General features: G+C 39.3%; 1 protein-coding gene and 2 long non-coding RNA genes across 7 annotated transcripts in view; 1 reads left to right on the top strand and 2 right to left on the bottom strand.

Moving 5' to 3' along the window:
- Positions 1-5794: 5794 nt before the first annotated feature.
- Positions 5795-9637, bottom strand: LOC145511983 (uncharacterized). The gene is made up of 4 exons (XR_014058248.1): positions 9355-9637; positions 8916-8969; positions 8677-8800; positions 5795-6411 (listed from the first exon to the last, which is right to left on the bottom strand). It is a non-coding gene; the product is annotated as an uncharacterized LOC145511983 (long non-coding RNA).
- LOC145511961 (uncharacterized) lies at positions 8642-11799 on the top strand. The gene is made up of 3 exons (XR_014058246.1): positions 8642-8929; positions 9630-9774; positions 10668-11799. It is a non-coding gene; the product is annotated as an uncharacterized LOC145511961 (long non-coding RNA).
- Positions 11800-15214: 3415 nt separating this feature from the next.
- TMC1 (transmembrane channel like 1) overlaps positions 15215-18454 on the bottom strand; it is a 390992-nt gene continuing 387752 nt past the window's right edge. For all 5 annotated transcript variants that reach the window (XM_081505441.1, XM_081505443.1, XM_081505442.1 and 2 more), the window contains one exon: positions 15215-17069. In XM_081505441.1, the coding sequence (XP_081361567.1) occupies positions 17047-17069 (23 nt within the window). In that variant the 3' untranslated portion in view covers positions 15215-17046. The remainder of the gene's footprint in view (positions 17070-18454) is intronic.

Below are 18454 nucleotides of genomic sequence, written 5' to 3'. Positions count from 1 at the left end.
GTAGTATTCCACAGTGTTAAATGTTCTCATATGACCTTGATAGTAGAGGTCATTTGGCACTGCCTTAACACTACTGGCAACTGAAATTCTTAACACAAGCTCAACAATCCAAGCAATCCCATGCTCCCTCTAACTTCACCTCTTCTTGGGATTGGGGCAGGGTGGGGGTGGGCACAGGCACAGTGGAGAACACATTTTTTCCAGGGACTTCAATTTATCCATCATCCCAATAGTCTAAGAGGACAGGAGTAATTGAATGTTTGGGCACAAATGCATCTACAGAGACTATTAAAAAAAGATTTTAGGGCCCCACTCAGCAGAGATTGAAAAACTAAAAAGGTAGAGGTATGAAATGTATATATTTAATGAGCATTTTTAATGACAATTCCCATCCTTATCAGTGAATCTGATGAAGACCATAGGACTCATTTGTTGTTGTGAGTTCAGTTCAGTTCAGTCGCTCAGTCGTGTCCGACTCTTTGCGACCCCATGAACTGCAGCAGGCCAGGCCTCTCTGTCCACCACCAACTCCCGGAGTCTACCCAAACCCATGTTCATCGAGTCGGTGATGCCATCCAACCATCTCATCCTCTGTCGTCCCCTTCTCCTCCCGCCCCCAATCCTACCCAGCATCAGGGTCTTTTCCAATGAGTCAACCTTTCGCATGAGGTGGCCAAAGTATTGGAGCTTCAGCTTCAACATCAGACCTTCCAATGAACACCCAGGATTGATCTCTTTTAGGATGGATTGACTGGATCTCCTTGCAGTCCAAGGGACTCTCAAGAGTATTCTCTAACACCACAGTTCAAAAGCATCAATTCTGCGGCACTCAGCTTTCTTCACCGTCCAACTCTCACATCCATACATGACCACTGGAAAAACCATAGCCTTGACTAGACGGACTTTTGTTGGCAAAGTAATGTCTCTGCTTTTAAATATGCTATCTAGGTTGGCCATAACCTTCCTTCCAAGGAGTAAGCGTCTTTTAATTTCATGGCTGCAGTCACCATCAGCAGTGATTCTGGAGCCCCCCAAAATAAAGTCTGACACTGTTTCCACTGTTTCCCCATCTATTTGCCATGAAGTGATGGGACCAGATGCCATTGTTGTGAGTGGCCCTCATCTAATCAGTTGAAGGTCTGAATACAAGGTAAAGGCCAACCTTCCTGCAAATAATAGAAATTATGCTTTCCTGCCTTCAGACTGAAAATGAAACACTGGCTTTTCCCAGGTCTCAAGCCTGCCAGCTACTTGACAGAAACTGCACCATTGGCTCTCCTAGATCTCCAGCTTGCCAACTAGAGATTTGGGGTACTTGTCAACCTCCATAATCATGTAAGTCAAATCCTTATTATAAGTGAATAAATATATATGTTTATAGATACAGATACACACACATATACACACACCTTATTAGTCCTGTTCTATTTCTGTTTCTCTGAAAAACACTGATTAATACAGGCAGGACACTTGGATACCAGATACCCACAAATTGATAAATGTCCACAACATTAAAACTTCTCATCATTTTGAACATATTCTTATCCATCTCAATTACACACCTCATTGAAGAGCTATGAAAAGATTAGGATTTACCATTTAAGTATCTTTAAAGATCTCAATTTTTATCTCAAGCTTATTGCTACTCGTTCCCTTTCAAATTTCTAGTTTGTAATTTTTAACAAGATAGATGAAAATGCCACAGTTTGCAAAAATGATTTCAATGAAAAGCTCAAAATTGTTTCAAAAGGAAATAAGCTTACAGAAAGCAATATGTATTCTTATACCCAACTTGAAGATGTTTTTGACAAGTAAACAAGTATCAGTGCATGTGTTCACTGCATTATCAATGCAAATATCAATGCAATGAAAACAATTTTTGACATGAAACAAAAATCAAGAGTATTGGATAAGGCAACTAAGGCTTTGATCTTAGAATTCAAGAATTTTAACTTGTAAACATTAAGTATATATGGTATAATCTTTATATTTAAAATAATTTTTATTAGACATTTTTGTTTTTATGTCTCCTCTTTCAGTGTTTTGTATAACAAATATAAATATCAGGTAGAGATGAATCTATTACTAAAACATAAAATTTTGTTTCAATATACTGGCTTATAAGAATAATAAAGAAAACTCTGAACTTTTAGCTAAAACCCTGTGAGAAAAAAAGGGCTTTTGTTTACTATTATGGTCAAACACTACTTCCTAAGGCCCACTTGACTTCTAATTTCAGGACGTCTGGCTCGAGGTGAGTGATCACACCATTGTGATTATCTGGGTCATGAAGATATTTTTTGTATAGTTTTTCTGTGTGTTCTTGCCACCTCTTTTAATATCTTCTGCTTCTGTTAGGTCCATACCATTTCTGTCCTGTATTGTGCCCATTTTTGCATGAAATGTTTCCTTGGTATCTCTGATTTTCTTGAAGAGATCTCTCATTTTTCCCATTCTACAGTTTTCCTCTATCTCTGCACTAATCACTGAGGAAGGCTTTCTTATCTCTCCTTGCTATTCTTTGGAATTCTGCATTCAAATGGTTATATCTTTCCTTTTCTCCTTTGCCTTTTGCTTCTCTTCTTTTCTCAGCTATTTGTAAGGCCTCCTCAGACATTTTGCCTTTTTGCATTTTTTTTCTTGAGGATGGTCTTGATCACTGCCTCCTGTACAATGTCATGAACCTCCATCCATAGTTCTTCAGGCACTCTATCAGACTTAATCCCTTGAATCTATTTGTCACTTCCACTGTATAATTGCAAGGGATTGGATTTAGGTCATACCTGAATGGTCTAGTGGTTTTCCCTACTTTCTTCAATTTAAGTCTGAATTTGGCAATAAGGAGTTCATGATCTGAGCCACAGTCTGCTCCCGGTCTTGTTTTTGCTAACTGTATAGAGCTTCTCCATCTTTGGCTGCAAAGAATATAATCAATCTGATTTCAGTACTGACCATCTGGTTATGTCCATGTGTAGAGTCTTCTCTTGTGTTGTTGGAAGAGGATGTTTGCTATGACCAGTTTGTTCTCTTGTTAAAACTATGTTAGCCTTTGCCCTGCTTCATTCTGTACTCCAAGGCCAAATTTGCCTGTTATACCAGGTATCTCTTGACTTTCTACTTTTGCATTCCAGTCCCCTATGATGAAAAGGACATCTTACTTGGGTATTAGTTCTAGAAGGTCTCATAGGTCTTCATAGAACCATTCAACTTCAGCTTCTTCAGCATTACTGGTTGGGGCATAGACTTGGTGTGATATTGAATGGTTTGCCTTGGAAATGAACAGAGATCATTCTGTCATTTTTGAGATGGCATCCAAATACTGCATTTCGGACAATTTTCTTGACTAAGAGGGCTACTCCATTTTTTCTAAAGGATTCTTGCACACAGTAGTAGATATAATGGTCATCTGAGTTAAGTTCACCCATTCCAGTCTATTTTTGTTCACTGATTCCTAAAATGTCAATGTTCACTCTTGCCTTTTCTGTTTGACTACTTCTAATTTTCCTTGATTCATAGACCTAACAGTCCAGGTTCCTATGTGTCAGGGGATGTTCAGCTTTAAGGGATCCAATATGTTATTCTGTGTGCTGTTTCTCAAGGATTCTCTATTCCTTATCAGTTCCTGGAAAACAGGAACAAGCAGAGCTGCACGCAGTTCTCAGGACTGAGATCATGACAGGGCACCTGCTTGGATTCCTTTCAGTGACTCCCTTCAGTGACCTTACTTAAATGTCATCTATTCAGTTATGCCCCTCTTACTCAGGATATGGAATGCTTTCTGGCCTTTTGAAGACTGTTATTTGCTTGGCTTTGTTTTTGCTCAGTTGTTTTTACTGCCTAAAGCTGCCTTGTATGAAGATATAAAAAACATGCATTTCTGCAAATAAAGCGCCCTTGTTTCACTTGAGACTTGGGCCCCCTGTGTCCCTCTTCTCGTCGACTCCAGTCCCCAGGTCCTGGTCTGTAAACACCATAACACCTATGCAGTATTGCTCTTTACAGCATCAAACTTTTCTTCCATCACCAGTCACATCCACAACTGGGTGTTGTTTTTGCTTTGGCTCCATCTCTTCATTCTTTCTGGAGTTATTTCTCCACTGATCTCCAGTAGCATATTGGGCACCTACCGACCTAGAGAGTTCATCTTTCAGTGTCCTAACTTTTTGCCTTTTCGTGTTGTTCATGGGGTTCTCAAGGCAAGAATACTGAAGTGGTTTGCCATTCCCTTCTCCAGTGGACCACGTTTTGTCAGAACTCTCCACCATGACCCGTCCATTTTGGGTGGCCCTACACAACATGGCTCATAGTTTCACTGAGTTAGACAAGGCTGTGGTCCATGTGGTCAGTTTGGTTAGTTTTCTGTGATTGAGGTTTTCATCCTGTCTGCCCTCTGACGGAGAAGGATAAGAGGCTTATGGAAGCTTCCTGATGGAAGAGAGTGACTGAGGGGGAAACTGAGTCTTGTTTTGATGAGTGGGGCCATGCTCAATAAATCTTTAATCCAATTTTCTGTTGAAGGGCGGGGCTGTGTTCCCTCCCTGTTGTTTGACTTGGTACCTCCACCAAACTATCGTGGAGGTAATGAAGATAATGGCGATTTCCTTCAAAAGATCCCACGCGCTGCACTGCCGCCGCACTCAGTGCCCTCGACACTGCAGCAGGCCACCACCAACACACGCCTCCACCGGAGACTCCTGGACACTCGCGGGCATGTCTGGGTCAGTCTCTTGTTGGGTCACTGCTCCTTTCTCCCGGGTCCTAGTGAGCACAAGGTTCTATCTGTGCCCTCCAAGAGTCTGTTTCCCCAGTCCTGTGTAAGTTCAGGCAGCTCTGTGGTGGGGTTAATGGCGACCTCCTCCACGAGGGCTTATGCCATACCCAGGTCTGCTGCACCCAGAGCCCCTGCCCCTGCGGCAGGCCACTGCTAACCCGTACCTTTGCAGGAGACACTCAAACACAGTTCTGGCTCAGTCTCTGTGGTGTCTCTGAGTCCTGGTGCGCACAAGGTTTGTTTGAGCCCTCTGAGCGTCTCTGGCAGGTAAGGGGTTTGATTCTAAACACGATTTTGCCCCTCCTGCCATCTTGCTGGGGCTTTTCCTTTGCTCATGGACGTGGGGTATCTTTTTTTGGTGGGCTCCAACATTGTCCAGTTGATGGTTGTTTAGCAGCAAATTGTATTTTTGGAGTTCTTGCAGGAGAAGATGAGCGCATGTCCTTCTACTCTGCCATTTTACGCCACAAATTCACTACTAATTTAAAATAGGCAAATAAGAATTTTTAAAAGTACATAATGATATCATTTCAAGAATTCCTGGGAATTCTGATTCTTCTTTCCCAGACCCTAGAAATATTAATTTGGAAACCCTATAATAATCTAAACCCAGAAATGTTGAAAGCCAGGAGGCACACAGTACACAGGAGACCAGGTAGACAAGTCCATCATGGCTCCTACCCACCTCACGAAGCAGTGCCTGAGGAGATGATGGGCTGCCACCAGGTGGCAGCAGTGAGCACAAGCGCTTAGTTCTGAAACTAGACAAGGCCAAAGAGAACTTGAGAGGACCCACATTCAGAAGCCTCTTAGATTTCTAGTTTTAAACTATTAAGATATTTAACCTGTCAACTGCCTTAATTAACCTATTATGATTATCTTTTCACTTGCTTTTGACTGTTTAACCAAAAAAAAGTATAGTGGTCTCTTGTTTTCAAAGCAGGAAGCATGCCTTAGCTAGAACAGTGGCACATACCTGGCACTCAATAAATAGATGTTAAAAAAATTAAAGTTTGACATTAATTAATGAGAGGAACAGAGAATACTTTTATTTGGAGTTGGCATTTTTTTCCACAAGTCAAAATTATGCAAAACCAAATTTCCTGTAAAGAAAATGTTGTAATTGAATATTAGATTCTCTGCCATAATCCTAATATACAAACTTTTATAAAATAACTGCACACAATTTTTATCTTTTTAAACTTCAACCAATTGGGTGAGTGAAGAATTGGCTTTTAATAGGAAGCTTTTAATTTCCTCAGGGATATGGTAAGGATTATTTTAGCTGAAGTTAATAGGAGATGCAGCTGTATTGATTAGTTATAAGAAAAGCAGGTCAAAGTATATAGTCTTGTTTTCTCATTGTAAATTTACCTGCTCATCCGTACATAAAATTAGATACAGACTACACTGCATATCTGGCTTCCCAGGTGGCTCATATGGTAGGGAATCTTCCTGCAATGAAGGAGACCTGGGTTCAATACCTGGGTCAGGAAGATCCCCTGGAGAAGGGAGTGGCTACCCACTACAGTATTCTTGCCTGGAGAATTCCATGGACAGAGGAGCCTGGCGGGCTACAGTCCTTGGGGTTGCAGTGAGTCAGACGCGACCAAGCAACTTCCACTTTCACACTGCATATACTGTATATAAAAATGGGATCTGGTTATTTAAAAATCTATGTGTGTGTTTTTTTTTTTTGGTATGTAAACACATCAGAGTATTAGCCAAGATTAGAAGTATATATCAAAGTCAAGGCCTGTGTTAGCACTTCTAGTCAACAACTAATTCTTAAATTTTATTATGCTAAAGATAATTCAGAACATAATATTAACAATCTAGCTAGGTATTTTTTGAAAAAGTTCTCTTGAACACTGTGAACTATGTCACAGTTTGAATCCCAGGAATGTCACTTCAATAAGATGCACTCATATCAAATGTCTGCTATAATAATTCCTAGCGCATATGGAGTTCCATGTGTCAGACCCTGCATGGAGTACTTCACAGACTTCAACTCAACAACCACTTGCCAAGCCTCGGGAAGTACTAGTATTCTCCCGGCTTTACTGGGGGGGACACAGCGGAGGGAACCAAGAAAAGAAACCACAAAGAAGTCACACCTCCATTCAGGGCTCCATGTGTGGGCTGATGTAACAGAAGAGAGGTTCACGGAGACTCCAAGAGAAACAGGGCAGATAAAGCTGGAAACCCATGAATAGACAAGGTTCTAAGCCAGAGTGGCATCTTTGGATACCTCGGCCCATTACGGCTAACCATTGGTTTTCCTTTGCCAAAAGGAAAACATATTTCCTGCCTCAGAGAATCCTGGGTTTGTTTGTTTGTTTGTTTTCCCTTTTCTCTATCTTAAATTTAAATTTGAATTGTAAGTTATAGGACTCTATAGAGTGGTTCCAAACTCTATATTGTTTTTGCTTCTTTACTTCTGCCTTGAGAATGTATCATGATATAAAAAAGTTAAATTGAATATATAAAATAAAAACCATAAAATATAAAATAAAAATTAGACTGCTAGGCTTTAAGATGAGTTTTAGGGAAGTTTGTTGTCTGTTTTTATAGTTAGTGAAATAGTTCTTAACAAAATCAAGCCACATAGGCAATTTTAGCAGGAAGAGGTAACCTAAAATGTCACATGATAATAGTTTCAGTTTTTGCATGAATTAATGTTGACTTCAGGTAAAACTTAAAAAAAAAAAGAAGAAGAAGTTTGAGCTCCCCCTTGTGGTAGCTGATGAGAGCTGAACTCAAATTTCTGGTTCCTACGGAGAAGGAAATGGCAGCCCACTCCAGTATTCTTGCCTGGAGAATCCCAGGGACGGGGAGCCTGGTGGGCTGCCGTCTATGGGGTCGCACAGAGTCGGACACGACTGAAGCGACTTAGCAGCAGCAGCAGCAGTGAAGGAAAGTACAGATACGTGTTAATGAGCCAGAAGAGAAATTGCATTCTTTTCAAAGGAGAAAAGGACCTGAGAAACACTGACAAACGGTTTCAAAATGTGCAAAAGAGGACTCTTTATCTGAGGGACTTCTAAGATAAGAATATCAGAGCGCACCCTTGGACAACATCCTGCAAAGAGATGGAGTATATGTGTGTATTAATTTGTGCTAATTACTAACGTTTAAAATATTTTAGTATGTACATAAAAGTCCAGGTTTCCAGCTTATCTTTGACAAATCAGAAGATCTGGGAGCCAGAGGTCCGCAATAGTTAGCAAGAACTGAGTATTTACGCTCCCTAAGTACAGGACAGAGCTCTTCATTTAGCCACGGTCCCACTGGATAACTGCACTTATGGTACTGCTCTCCTGACTGTTGCTGGCCCCTGGGTTTGAATCCCTGTTAAAGGAGGAACCCGATGGCAAAAAGGCTCCGATATGATTGAAAAAGCATAAACCACGGAATAAAAGACCCTTCTGCTTCCCAGCTTTGTCATATCCTGGCTGGATCACTTTGGGGGTAAAAATGGTCTATATCTTTTAGCCTCTACGTTCTCATCACTTTCTATGTTCATCAAATCATGGTGAGCTTTTATTTTTACTAAATAGAGTGGTTTGTAGAGAAGGTATGGGTTATACTCTACAATACTATTTTTAAAGTGATGTTTATTTTTCTAAAACGGGCAAATTATGGTCTTCTCGAACTATCTAAATTCATGGTAATTTAAGCACTTTTTGTAGCCCCCCCCCTTAATCCCCAAGGGATCTTAAGTAATGAAAAAATTCAAAGAATTTTTTTGTTTGTCCCTTTTTCATCAGTTATGTCTCAACTCCATTGTCATCCTCTCAGACAAGCTTTCCTGGTTACCTTGCTAAAGCAGCCCTCCCAGCCATTTACCTTATTTTACCCTTTTCTTAGGGCTTCCTAGGTGGCGCTAGTGGTAAAGAACTCACCTGCCAGTGCAGGAGACCTGAGACTCGGGTTTGATCCCTTGGTCAGGAAGATCTCCTGAAGAGAATGGCAACCCTCTCCAGTCTTCTTGCCTGGGAAATCCCATGGACAGAGGAGCCTGGCGAGCTACAGTCGACAGGGTTGCAAAGAGTCAGAGGCGACTTAGCACAAACAAGCACCTTTTTCAACCATTATCAGCAGAAGCAGTTGCTGAGTAAATGTGTAAATCCATTTCACCTACCTTCACTAATTAAGGTCAGTTGACGACTTACACATTCTTCAAGCGGCAGATAACCTAAACAAGAAGTTTGCTTGTATTGTTTTCCAGAAACTGGCAGTCAGCTGTGTCTAGTTAGAGCTGAGCTGGTTACGACTGGATAGGACCACCCAGCCTTCAGCTGGGCATGTGCCTTTTGACCTCGGAAGGCAGGAAAACTCCACCCCCCACCCCACCCCCCAGCATAGAGAAGCCTGTCGCCCAGTTACGCCTGCGCAAACAGCGACTCGCGCAGCTTTCTCCGATCACCCTTCCCCCGCTTCCCACCTCGGACCACCTGCTTCTTTATTCTTTATTCTGTATCCTCTCAATATACCCTGAGCCCCCTGCCTTCCAGGAGGTGGACGTTTGCCCACCTGCCTGCTTGGCTGCCTGGTGAATAAACCCTCTCATTGCTACAAACCTCGGTGTCTCAATGTTTTGTCTTTCTGCGCATCAGGCAAGCGAACCTTTCGGGAACCTTGTTCTTGTTTTAATTTACCCTTTCACTTATTTGGTTCATTCCTTTGTTTTTGTAACGGTTTCTTGTGTGTTTCCTTCCTATGGAAAGAGATCTGCTATGTTCAGCGCTGTGTTCTAGAACCTATTCCAGTGCCTGATACTAACTGCCCACAGACGCATCGATGTCTTATGAGGTAGCGTTTCCCAAGCTATACTGAAGACTGGTTGGTTCTACAGTCTCAGGTGCTGTCTCCAAGGAGACTAGAAGGGGAGGAACAAGTGAGCATGTCAGAAGTCCAGCTGATGTTCTCAAGGAAGGCCAAGAGACATCACCTAGAATCAAGGAGATGAGGATTCACCTTGCTGGGCTGTGCACAAGCAGGTGGGGATCACATCTCAGCAGTCAGTCTGACCCTGAACCTGACACCAAGATTCCTCCTGAAAGGGCTTATTGGATTCACTTAGGAATACTCGGTATCACTTGTGACTGACTGAGTTGTTACATTTATTGTTCATAACTTTATGGATCTGGTTCTAAACTTCAAAATGAGTTTTAGAATTAAATAACTTGGAAAAATGGAAAGAGAGCTAATGTCTTCATCCCTAGGGCCAAATATCTCTTATTAATCTTTTGCAGTATATCACAAATCAGTGTGCATATCAACAATAAGAGGTCAATCAAAAGCCATGTGACCAATGTGCTTAAGAAAAATTAACCACAGACACTTGTCACAAAGTGATAACTTAATTTTTTCATGATAGGCCCAGGAAGTGGTATGACTTAACATTCAACCTTGTGGTTGACTCAAGACTATTACTCCTGTATCCCAGAAAACTCTGTGATTCCCCATTTATACTCCACAGTTATAAAGCACTAGAAAAGACAGCACAAAAATGACAATGTATATTTGTCAGATCTTCCTTCACACCCCGGACAAGACACTTCCCTGCCTCCTTCACACCCTGGATAAGATACCATAAGCATGCTGCCTTCCCTTTGACCTGAAATGTCATTGCTTTTTAGAAACTTTGATGTTTAAAAGGTTGTTATTGCTACTTAGCTGAAAAATTTCCCCAGACTTTACCAGCCTTAGGTCCAAAGGAGGTATTTATTAACATTAAGATCCCGAGTACTGTTGCACCCACTTTGGGGGAAATAAACATTAATACTCTGTAAAGGGATACTTGTTTGTCTGTTGAGCTATAGTCTATGAGCTGATCAGTGAGGCTCATTCATTGTGAAGCTTGCTCTGAACTCTTATTTTGCTCCTCCAGTTCTTCAAACCAGCGCCTGAGAAGTGCTTGTCATGGACGTCTGCCTTAAGGACACCAGAATCCTTTCATGTGGACCATCTCCCCATGCTCCAAAAGCTGCCCCTTGATGATGGTGTCAGAGCAGTGACGTGCTCTGTGCACCATGAGCAGAATGTCTCTCTTCCCTTCTGTACGTGACGTGTGCTTTCTGACAACCAAGAGAACATCACATGTACCCCCAGGATCCTCCTTCCACCAACTGGCTCCATCTGATTGCCTGCTGACTCTGTCTCTACTGGACTCTAATTGATTCCCATTCTTCTCCCCAACTTCCTGAAAGGCAGCTTCCCTCCCCTCAGCCAACCCCTCAATGCAAAGCAACTACTCCAGATGAGTAGAGGCCACTAGCTCTTATCAGCTTATCAGAAACATCCTAGTAGCTCTGAAGCCCAGCTCTGTGTACAATTTAATTGAAACCTTCACTAAAATTTATTCTATAAACTCAGTTTTTAGAACAGCACTGTCCAATAGAAATAGAACACAACCACAAGTGCCAGCTATGTGTCATTTAAAATTTAGTAGCCACATTAAAGAAAAAGAAACAAATGAAAATAATTTTAGTAACTTTTTTTATTTAACCAAATACATGCAAAATAATCTCTCCAATAATCAAAATGAAAAAATTATTAATGACATATTTTACATTAGTTTTTCATACCATCTTCAAAATCAGTGTGTATTCTGTATTTGCAGCCAAATTCAGTTTCATGTTTCAAGTTCTCAGTGGTCATATGTGGCTAGTGGTTACCATATTGGGTCTCTCAGCTTTATAGCACAAGAAAGAATTTTGAAAATTTTGTTGTGCAATCTCCAAATTTTGCAAATGAGACTTTAAAAGGTTACATGATTTCCAACAAGTCAGACAGCTAACCAGCAGCAGAGAGATGGCTAGAACCCCAAGATCCTGATGCTCAATCATACGCATTTTTATTCATTTAGTGCTGCTTATCTTAAATTTGTTAAGCCACTCTATTACTAAAGCAGTTTTATCTAAAAAATAGCTAAGAATGTGGCAAAATAATCTGGACAGTTGTTTTTGTTGGTCTATAAAAGATACGGTTTCTCCAACTGAATAAAATCTTCCTTGCAATTGTTTTTTGATATCTCCTTGAATTAAATCAGTTAATATCTAATTTTTAAACTAGAACATGAATAAATTTTTCAAAAGAAAATATTTGACAAAAAAGGAGAATGAGAGGTAATATTTATCCAGCTTTTAACTAGGTGCTAAATGATGTGCTACATGCTAAACGGTGCTCAGTGATTTTCAGCTTCATCTCATGTAATCCCTGCAGCAATTTGAGTGGAGACAATTATCTATTTAAAGATGAGATAATTTGAAGGCTAGTGAGGATAAGTAAGTAGCTTGAGTCAGAAAACCAATAATGACTACAAAAAAATTACATGGCCATTGAGTGACACTCTTAAAAACAAAACGTAAGCCTTGGCCCGGAATCCCAGGCCTGTACTCTTTCCCTCCACCACCCGGTGCCCACAGTTATTTAGTTGTCTGTGGACTTGAAATACATGGAACCTTTTCTGTGACACAGATCCAAAGGCTGAATGTTTCCACTGGCTCTTATCTACTGTTTCCCTGGGGACAAACATTTCCCATGGAATCAATTCATTCCATGTTCCATTGAGATCAGTTGTAATTCCAGCTCTTGACCCCTTTTGTACCAGGTTAATTTTCACCTGCCGTTGGGTTATTCCATCATATTCCACTACAACTGTATTTATTAATTCTGAAGTCAATCCCCTAAGCACCTTACCCTTCAGGCCTGTTAATCTATCATCTTTTTCAGGGTTATCCTCTCATCACTCATAACAATGTAAAATGTCATAAAATGTCATCATGCATAAAATGTCTCTTAATTAATGTCATTCAATTTGACCTGCCTTAACACATAGAGTCATTTCTAAAAATTTATAATAAATCCACTTCCTCCATTTATTTCCATTATCAAGTTGTGTGGGAAATATTTGATCCCAAAAGAAGAGAAAAAAAGCACTTTAGGATTTTAAAATTTTAAAATACTCTCTGCTTCTGTTGACTCACAGTCCTTATGTATTTAGGCCATGTATATAATTCCTGAAATACTTGTTATGTCTATAGGGCATATAGACACATGACCTCTAATTTATAAGCACATCTACATTACGTACGTGTGTATGTGCTCAGTTCCATCCAACTCTTTTGTGATTCCATGGACTGTAGCACTCCAGGCTCCTCTGTCCGTGGAAGTTTACAGGCAAGAATAGTGGAGTGGGTTGTCATTTCCTTCTCCAAGGGATCTTCCCAACCCAGGGATCAAACCCACGTCTCTTGTGTCTCCTGCGTTGGCAGGCGGATTCTTTACCACTGTGCCACCTGCATTACAGATTGCTAATTCCATGCCTGGATTACTTGACAGAGCAAGTAAGCGGGTATTTAGAGAACCAACAAAGCAGAATTTTTTTTTTTTTTCCAGAAAGAAGCATCTTCTAAATGACTTTCAGGAGTCAGAAAGTATGACTTCAGCATGCATGAAAGTTTAGAGTTTTAAGAGTAATATTTTTTAAAATTTAAAACTAGATATTAGGGATTACCATTAAGATTTCATTTTTCCATTCATAAAAATAATATGACCTTCACAAATTCTCATTTTAACAGTGTTCTCAATTTTTTCCCAGAGTTCAGATATAGTCGAGCAGAAAAAAGGCATCCGAAATAGTTACCAATAATTAACTGGCAAATTGGTGACTGTGCTTTCCTGTCTGAAGCATTAAATGATCTCTTAATTACTCTTTACAGTTCATCCTCGTCACTCCTTTAAGTGTAATGTGTTGGCTGGTGTGGAATATTTTTATTTACAAATGAAAGCTAACACATAAGATGGACTGTAATAAGGGGTCTTATACTGTCTAGGCCTTTTAAATCCACTTTTATCCACAGATAGAGACTGCTCTTAATACTGGCTTTGATGTTGAGAAAGTAATCAATGAACCTAATAAGTTATTTTCAGGCAATTTATGGAGAGTTACCATTTTAGAGTCTTACAAGGAGCACGGGTATTGCTAATCCACTTTCAAGATGCTATTTTCCCCTTAAAATTCTTGGGGAGATCTTCAGAGGCTCAGTTGGGGATTTCAGAACTTAAATTACCTTCTGAATTAAGCTGGATATATTTGAATGTCATGATCCACTTGACATGATCGATTACTAATCTGCTATGTTATGGAATATTCTATAACTTCATTTGGATTTAGGGAGTTTCTATTAGTTTACATAAGATGCACAATGAGTGATCCAGAAATTAAAAAATGTCCTGAAGTAATTTTTGTGACACGGGAAAATGTTAAATAAGAAAATAGGATAAAAACTAAATATATCTTGTGATTCAAAATATTTTATCAAGTCTGTGTGTGTGCATGAATCTGAGAAAAAATACAGCAAATGTTAACAGAAGTTATTCTGGCTGCTGGAATTAAGGGTTCTTTTGCTTTTTACATTTTATTAGAATTTTCTAAATTTGCTTTAATGAAAATGTACCACTACTATAGGTTTTTAAATGACCAAGGATTTGTATGAAAACTTCTGGGTGTATATGAAGATGTGTTTATATAACATTTAAGTTCCCAGAAGAGGTCAAGTATTTCAGGTCCAGAGTTTCACAGACACATTGTTCCATTATTCATAATTACTAAGTCACCAGGACCCATTCTGATAAAGGCAGCTGTACCATCCAAGGCAATGCATGACAAGAGAACTTTGAGAAAAAGAAATTTATATAGGAACTTAAGAACTCTTGTCACCCTACTATAATGCTGTTTTCTTCTCTCACTAGCTGTAAAAACAGGTTTGGAAGTGGCATTCCCTCTTTCAGATGCTTGTCCATGTCATAGGATGGGAATATTGAATATTTTCAGCAGCTCTCTGGAGACTGAAAGAACTAAAATTTCTAAAAAACGTTTAATTTAAATCAGGTAGATATTTAGTTACTATAAAAACCTAACTTAGTTTTTATAGAAAGGCTGGAAGTTAGCATGTTGTGTCCTAATGCTTCCTACACTACGAGCACTTGTTTGGAAACTACATTGCCTTTAGAAGGGCTTCCCTTGTGGCTCAGATGGTAAAGTGTCTGCCTACAATGTGGGAGACCGAGGTTCGATCCCTGGGTTGGGAAGATCCCTTGGAGAAGGAAATGGCAACCCACTCCAGTACACTTGCCTGGAAAATCCTATGGACCAAGGAGCCTGGTAGGCTACAGTCCATGGGATCGCAAAGAGTCAGGCATGACTGAGCAACTAACACACTTAGAAGGTGAAGCCCTTTGGGGACAGTTTGTCACCTCGCATCATCTTCCTTGTGAAGCAGATCAAGACAAGGGAGTTTCACCCATATTGTACTTGGCAACATATGTAAATCAATTATCTAATCTTATTACTACACAGTACAAAAGTAATCCAAGTAGAAATAAGCACTAGGTTTATTTACTCATCTACACAGTACAAACGTAATCCAAGTAGAAATAAGCACTAGCTTTATTTACTCATCTACACAGTACAAAAGTAATCCAAGTAGAAATAAGCACTAGCTTTATTTACTCATCTGCATTATAATCTAATGAGATAATAAATTCAGCCCATCAACAGAATTCCATTTTGTACAGCATAGTAAAATTTTTCATACAGATAACAGAAGGTTCTTTTCACAATGCTACTGCTGTAAGTTAAATTGATTCAATTTAATTAACAAGCATTTATTCAGTGCCTACCTGTGCATAGCACTATAACAGGCATACAAAAATTAGAAAATATGATCCCTGCTCATAGGGAGTGTACAATCTGAATAGGAAAGATGATTCATACATATAATTTTTTTTAAATTACAAATTACAGAAAAATCAGTAGAATAACAAACTCTAAGTTAAAGACAGGTGAGTCCAAAGGGAGCCTATAAAGAGAGTTATATGATTGATAATGGAGGCTAGTCAGGCAAATTTGACCAGAGGAAGTAATCTTGAATTTGGTTTGATGGAAGTGATGAGCACATGGATTGGCAGAAGAACAGAGTGCTCACTCTATGGCCAGGAGGAAAAACTCAAAGAGAGAGGAATACAAAATTAGTAAATCAATTGTAGGGAATGGCAGGCAAATTGGCTTAGCTGGGGATGGGATAGGGGTGGTGGTGGAGACACTGAGTTAAGAGATATAATTGAAGTCATGAAACAAAGTTGGCTGAGTGCATTGATTGTTACTAGTCAAAGTCAATTTAAATTTTAACGAAATAATAATAATGTTTATTATATGTGTTTTCCTAACCTTATCAAAAAAAGCAAAGAAAAAGTATAGAATATTAGACTCCAAACTCAGGAGATATGATCATTGGAGGTCATGATCAGACTGTGATGGAATAGTACTCACTTAATGGTGTCATTTTTCTTTTAACTCACAAAGTTAGATTTAAAGTAAAGTAAGACTAATATACCTCCTCAAGGTGTCAAGACCTTCAACCCAGTGTTGATCAGGCCCCGTATTCACTTGGCATTTTTCTTCTAAAAAGCCCATTCCTTCTCATACTGAATCCAGCATAAACAAAAAGGTTTTGGGTATGCATTTGTGGATGAACCATGAATGGGGAGACAGAATGAAAAGGGAAAACAAGATAATTTCAAAAAAGTGAGTTAATGAATGATTACAATGAATACTTTATATATTTCTGAATTTAGAAGAAAAAAAGAGGGTGAACTATCCCCATGTCCAAACTAAGAAAACTAAGGCAGAAGAGATGTATAAAATGAAAGTCCATATGAGCAAAAGGTTTTTAAATTAACCCAGCAAGTAAGCTAGTGATCCACACTGCAGGATCACACACACTTTTAAACTCATTTCATTAAAGAAAATGTCAGGGGAGTGGTTCAGGGGAGAAAGTGGTGGTGAGGGAACAAATCTTTAACTTGGAATAAGGTAGAGACCCTTGTTTTTTTTAGTTAAGGCAAGTGATGCCTTGATTGATCAGTGAAAGGAAAAGGAAAGGGAAAGGGAAGTCGCTCAGTACCAGGCTCCTTCGTCCATGGGATTCTTCAGGCAAGAATACTGGAGTGGTTTGCCATTTCCTTCTCCAGGGGATCTTCCCAACCCAGGGATCGAACCCAGGACTCCTACATTGGAGGCAGACGCTTTAACCTCTGAGCCACCAGGGAAGTCCTGATTGATCAGTGAGACCTTGATAATCCATCAAGTTTAGAACAGGGTAGTATCAACTCTGCATGCTTTGTCCTCTGGGCCTTCACGAAAGTCACTGACTTAGAAATGCATGATGAGGAATACTTCTCGGCCTCCAGAATATCCATGAAAATTACTGGCCACCAGCAGCTGCAGCTATTCAAATTAAATAAATAAATAAGAGAGAGAAAGAGACAGAGGAAGGAGATAAAGAAGAGATAAGGAAAAATTAGTTTCAGTGTGTGTAATGGTTCTGAATGAGATGGCTTAAAAATCTCTATCTTCCAAATGTGCTCCATGTTGCCATAATATTTTTTGCCAAATATCTCTATGTTTCTTATTTTACAAAATCTGCACAAATTCTAAAGAGAATACAAGTTCTCTTTTGGTAACATTTATTCATTCATTACTGCTTATGTAATTAATATAGAAACGTATTCCTTTCAAATTTTTCCCAGTAAAAGAATTCCTCATTGTCCAGTAGATATTTAGTAGGTATTTACTGAGTGATTGATATATAAAGTCCTACATTAAGTCCTGAGGAAACAACTATAAATTAGATAGTCTCTGTCTTCACAAAGGTTATACATATTTTTAAACAAATTATGGAAAAATATCAGAAAAACAGCATGCAGTAACATCATATCACCATTTAAAAGAATAAAGAAAACAATATGCCTTAGCTAGAATTCAGATCTTAGAAGTCAGAACATTTTGTCAATTATATCTCAATAGAGCTAAAAAAAAAAAATTAATGCAGTTAAGAAACAAGTAGCAGAAAGAAAAAAAGAAAAAAGCACACAAAACATAAGACAAATATAATCCAAGGATACGGCATTGGAAGTTGCTACATCCACTTATGCCGCCATAAAGGTTGGCCAACATAATAGGAATGTAGTATTGAAAGACCCACAGAGAAATGGGGCTCAGTCCTGATTGCTTCTAAACTTGGGGTAAAATGTGACTGGAAGTATTACATACCACACTCCTGTTCATTTATGTGAACTAATAAATTTCTTTTCTACTTCAGCTAATTTGGGTTGAGGCTTTTTTATTATTAACATTATTAATTATGGGGGAGTGAGGAGTTGGTGATGGACAGGGAGGCCTGGTGTGCTGTGGTTCATGGGGTCACAAAGAGTCGGACACGACTGAGCGACTGAACTGAACTGAAGAGTCCTACTAATATACAGAGCTTTAGAATTAGGAATGAGGGAAGAGTTAGAAAAGATTTTCAAAAAATTCATCACTTTTCCACATATAAGGCAAAACATATCAGTAATTTTGACAAATAGTTTAAAAATTAAGAAAGAAAGATAGCACTAAATCATGTCTGACTCTTTGTGACCCCATGGACTGTAGCCTACCAGGGTCCTCCGTCCATGGGATTCTCCAGACAAGAATGGGTTGCCGTTTCCTGCTCCAGAGTATCTCCCTGACCCAGGAATCAAACCCAGGTCTCCAACATTGCAGGCAGATTCTTTACCAACTGAGCTACACAGGAAGTTAAAAATTAAAGAGGTTAAAAAGTAAAAGAGGTT

Source organism: Giraffa tippelskirchi, chromosome 1 (genome assembly GCF_054371585.1).
Source record: "Giraffa tippelskirchi isolate mGirTip1 chromosome 1, T2T-mGirTip1v1.2.pri, whole genome shotgun sequence".
Taxonomy (NCBI): Eukaryota; Metazoa; Chordata; class Mammalia; order Artiodactyla; family Giraffidae; genus Giraffa; species Giraffa tippelskirchi.
The sequence above is the reverse complement of the archived record's forward strand: the minus strand, read 5'-3'. Positions and strand labels throughout refer to the sequence as shown.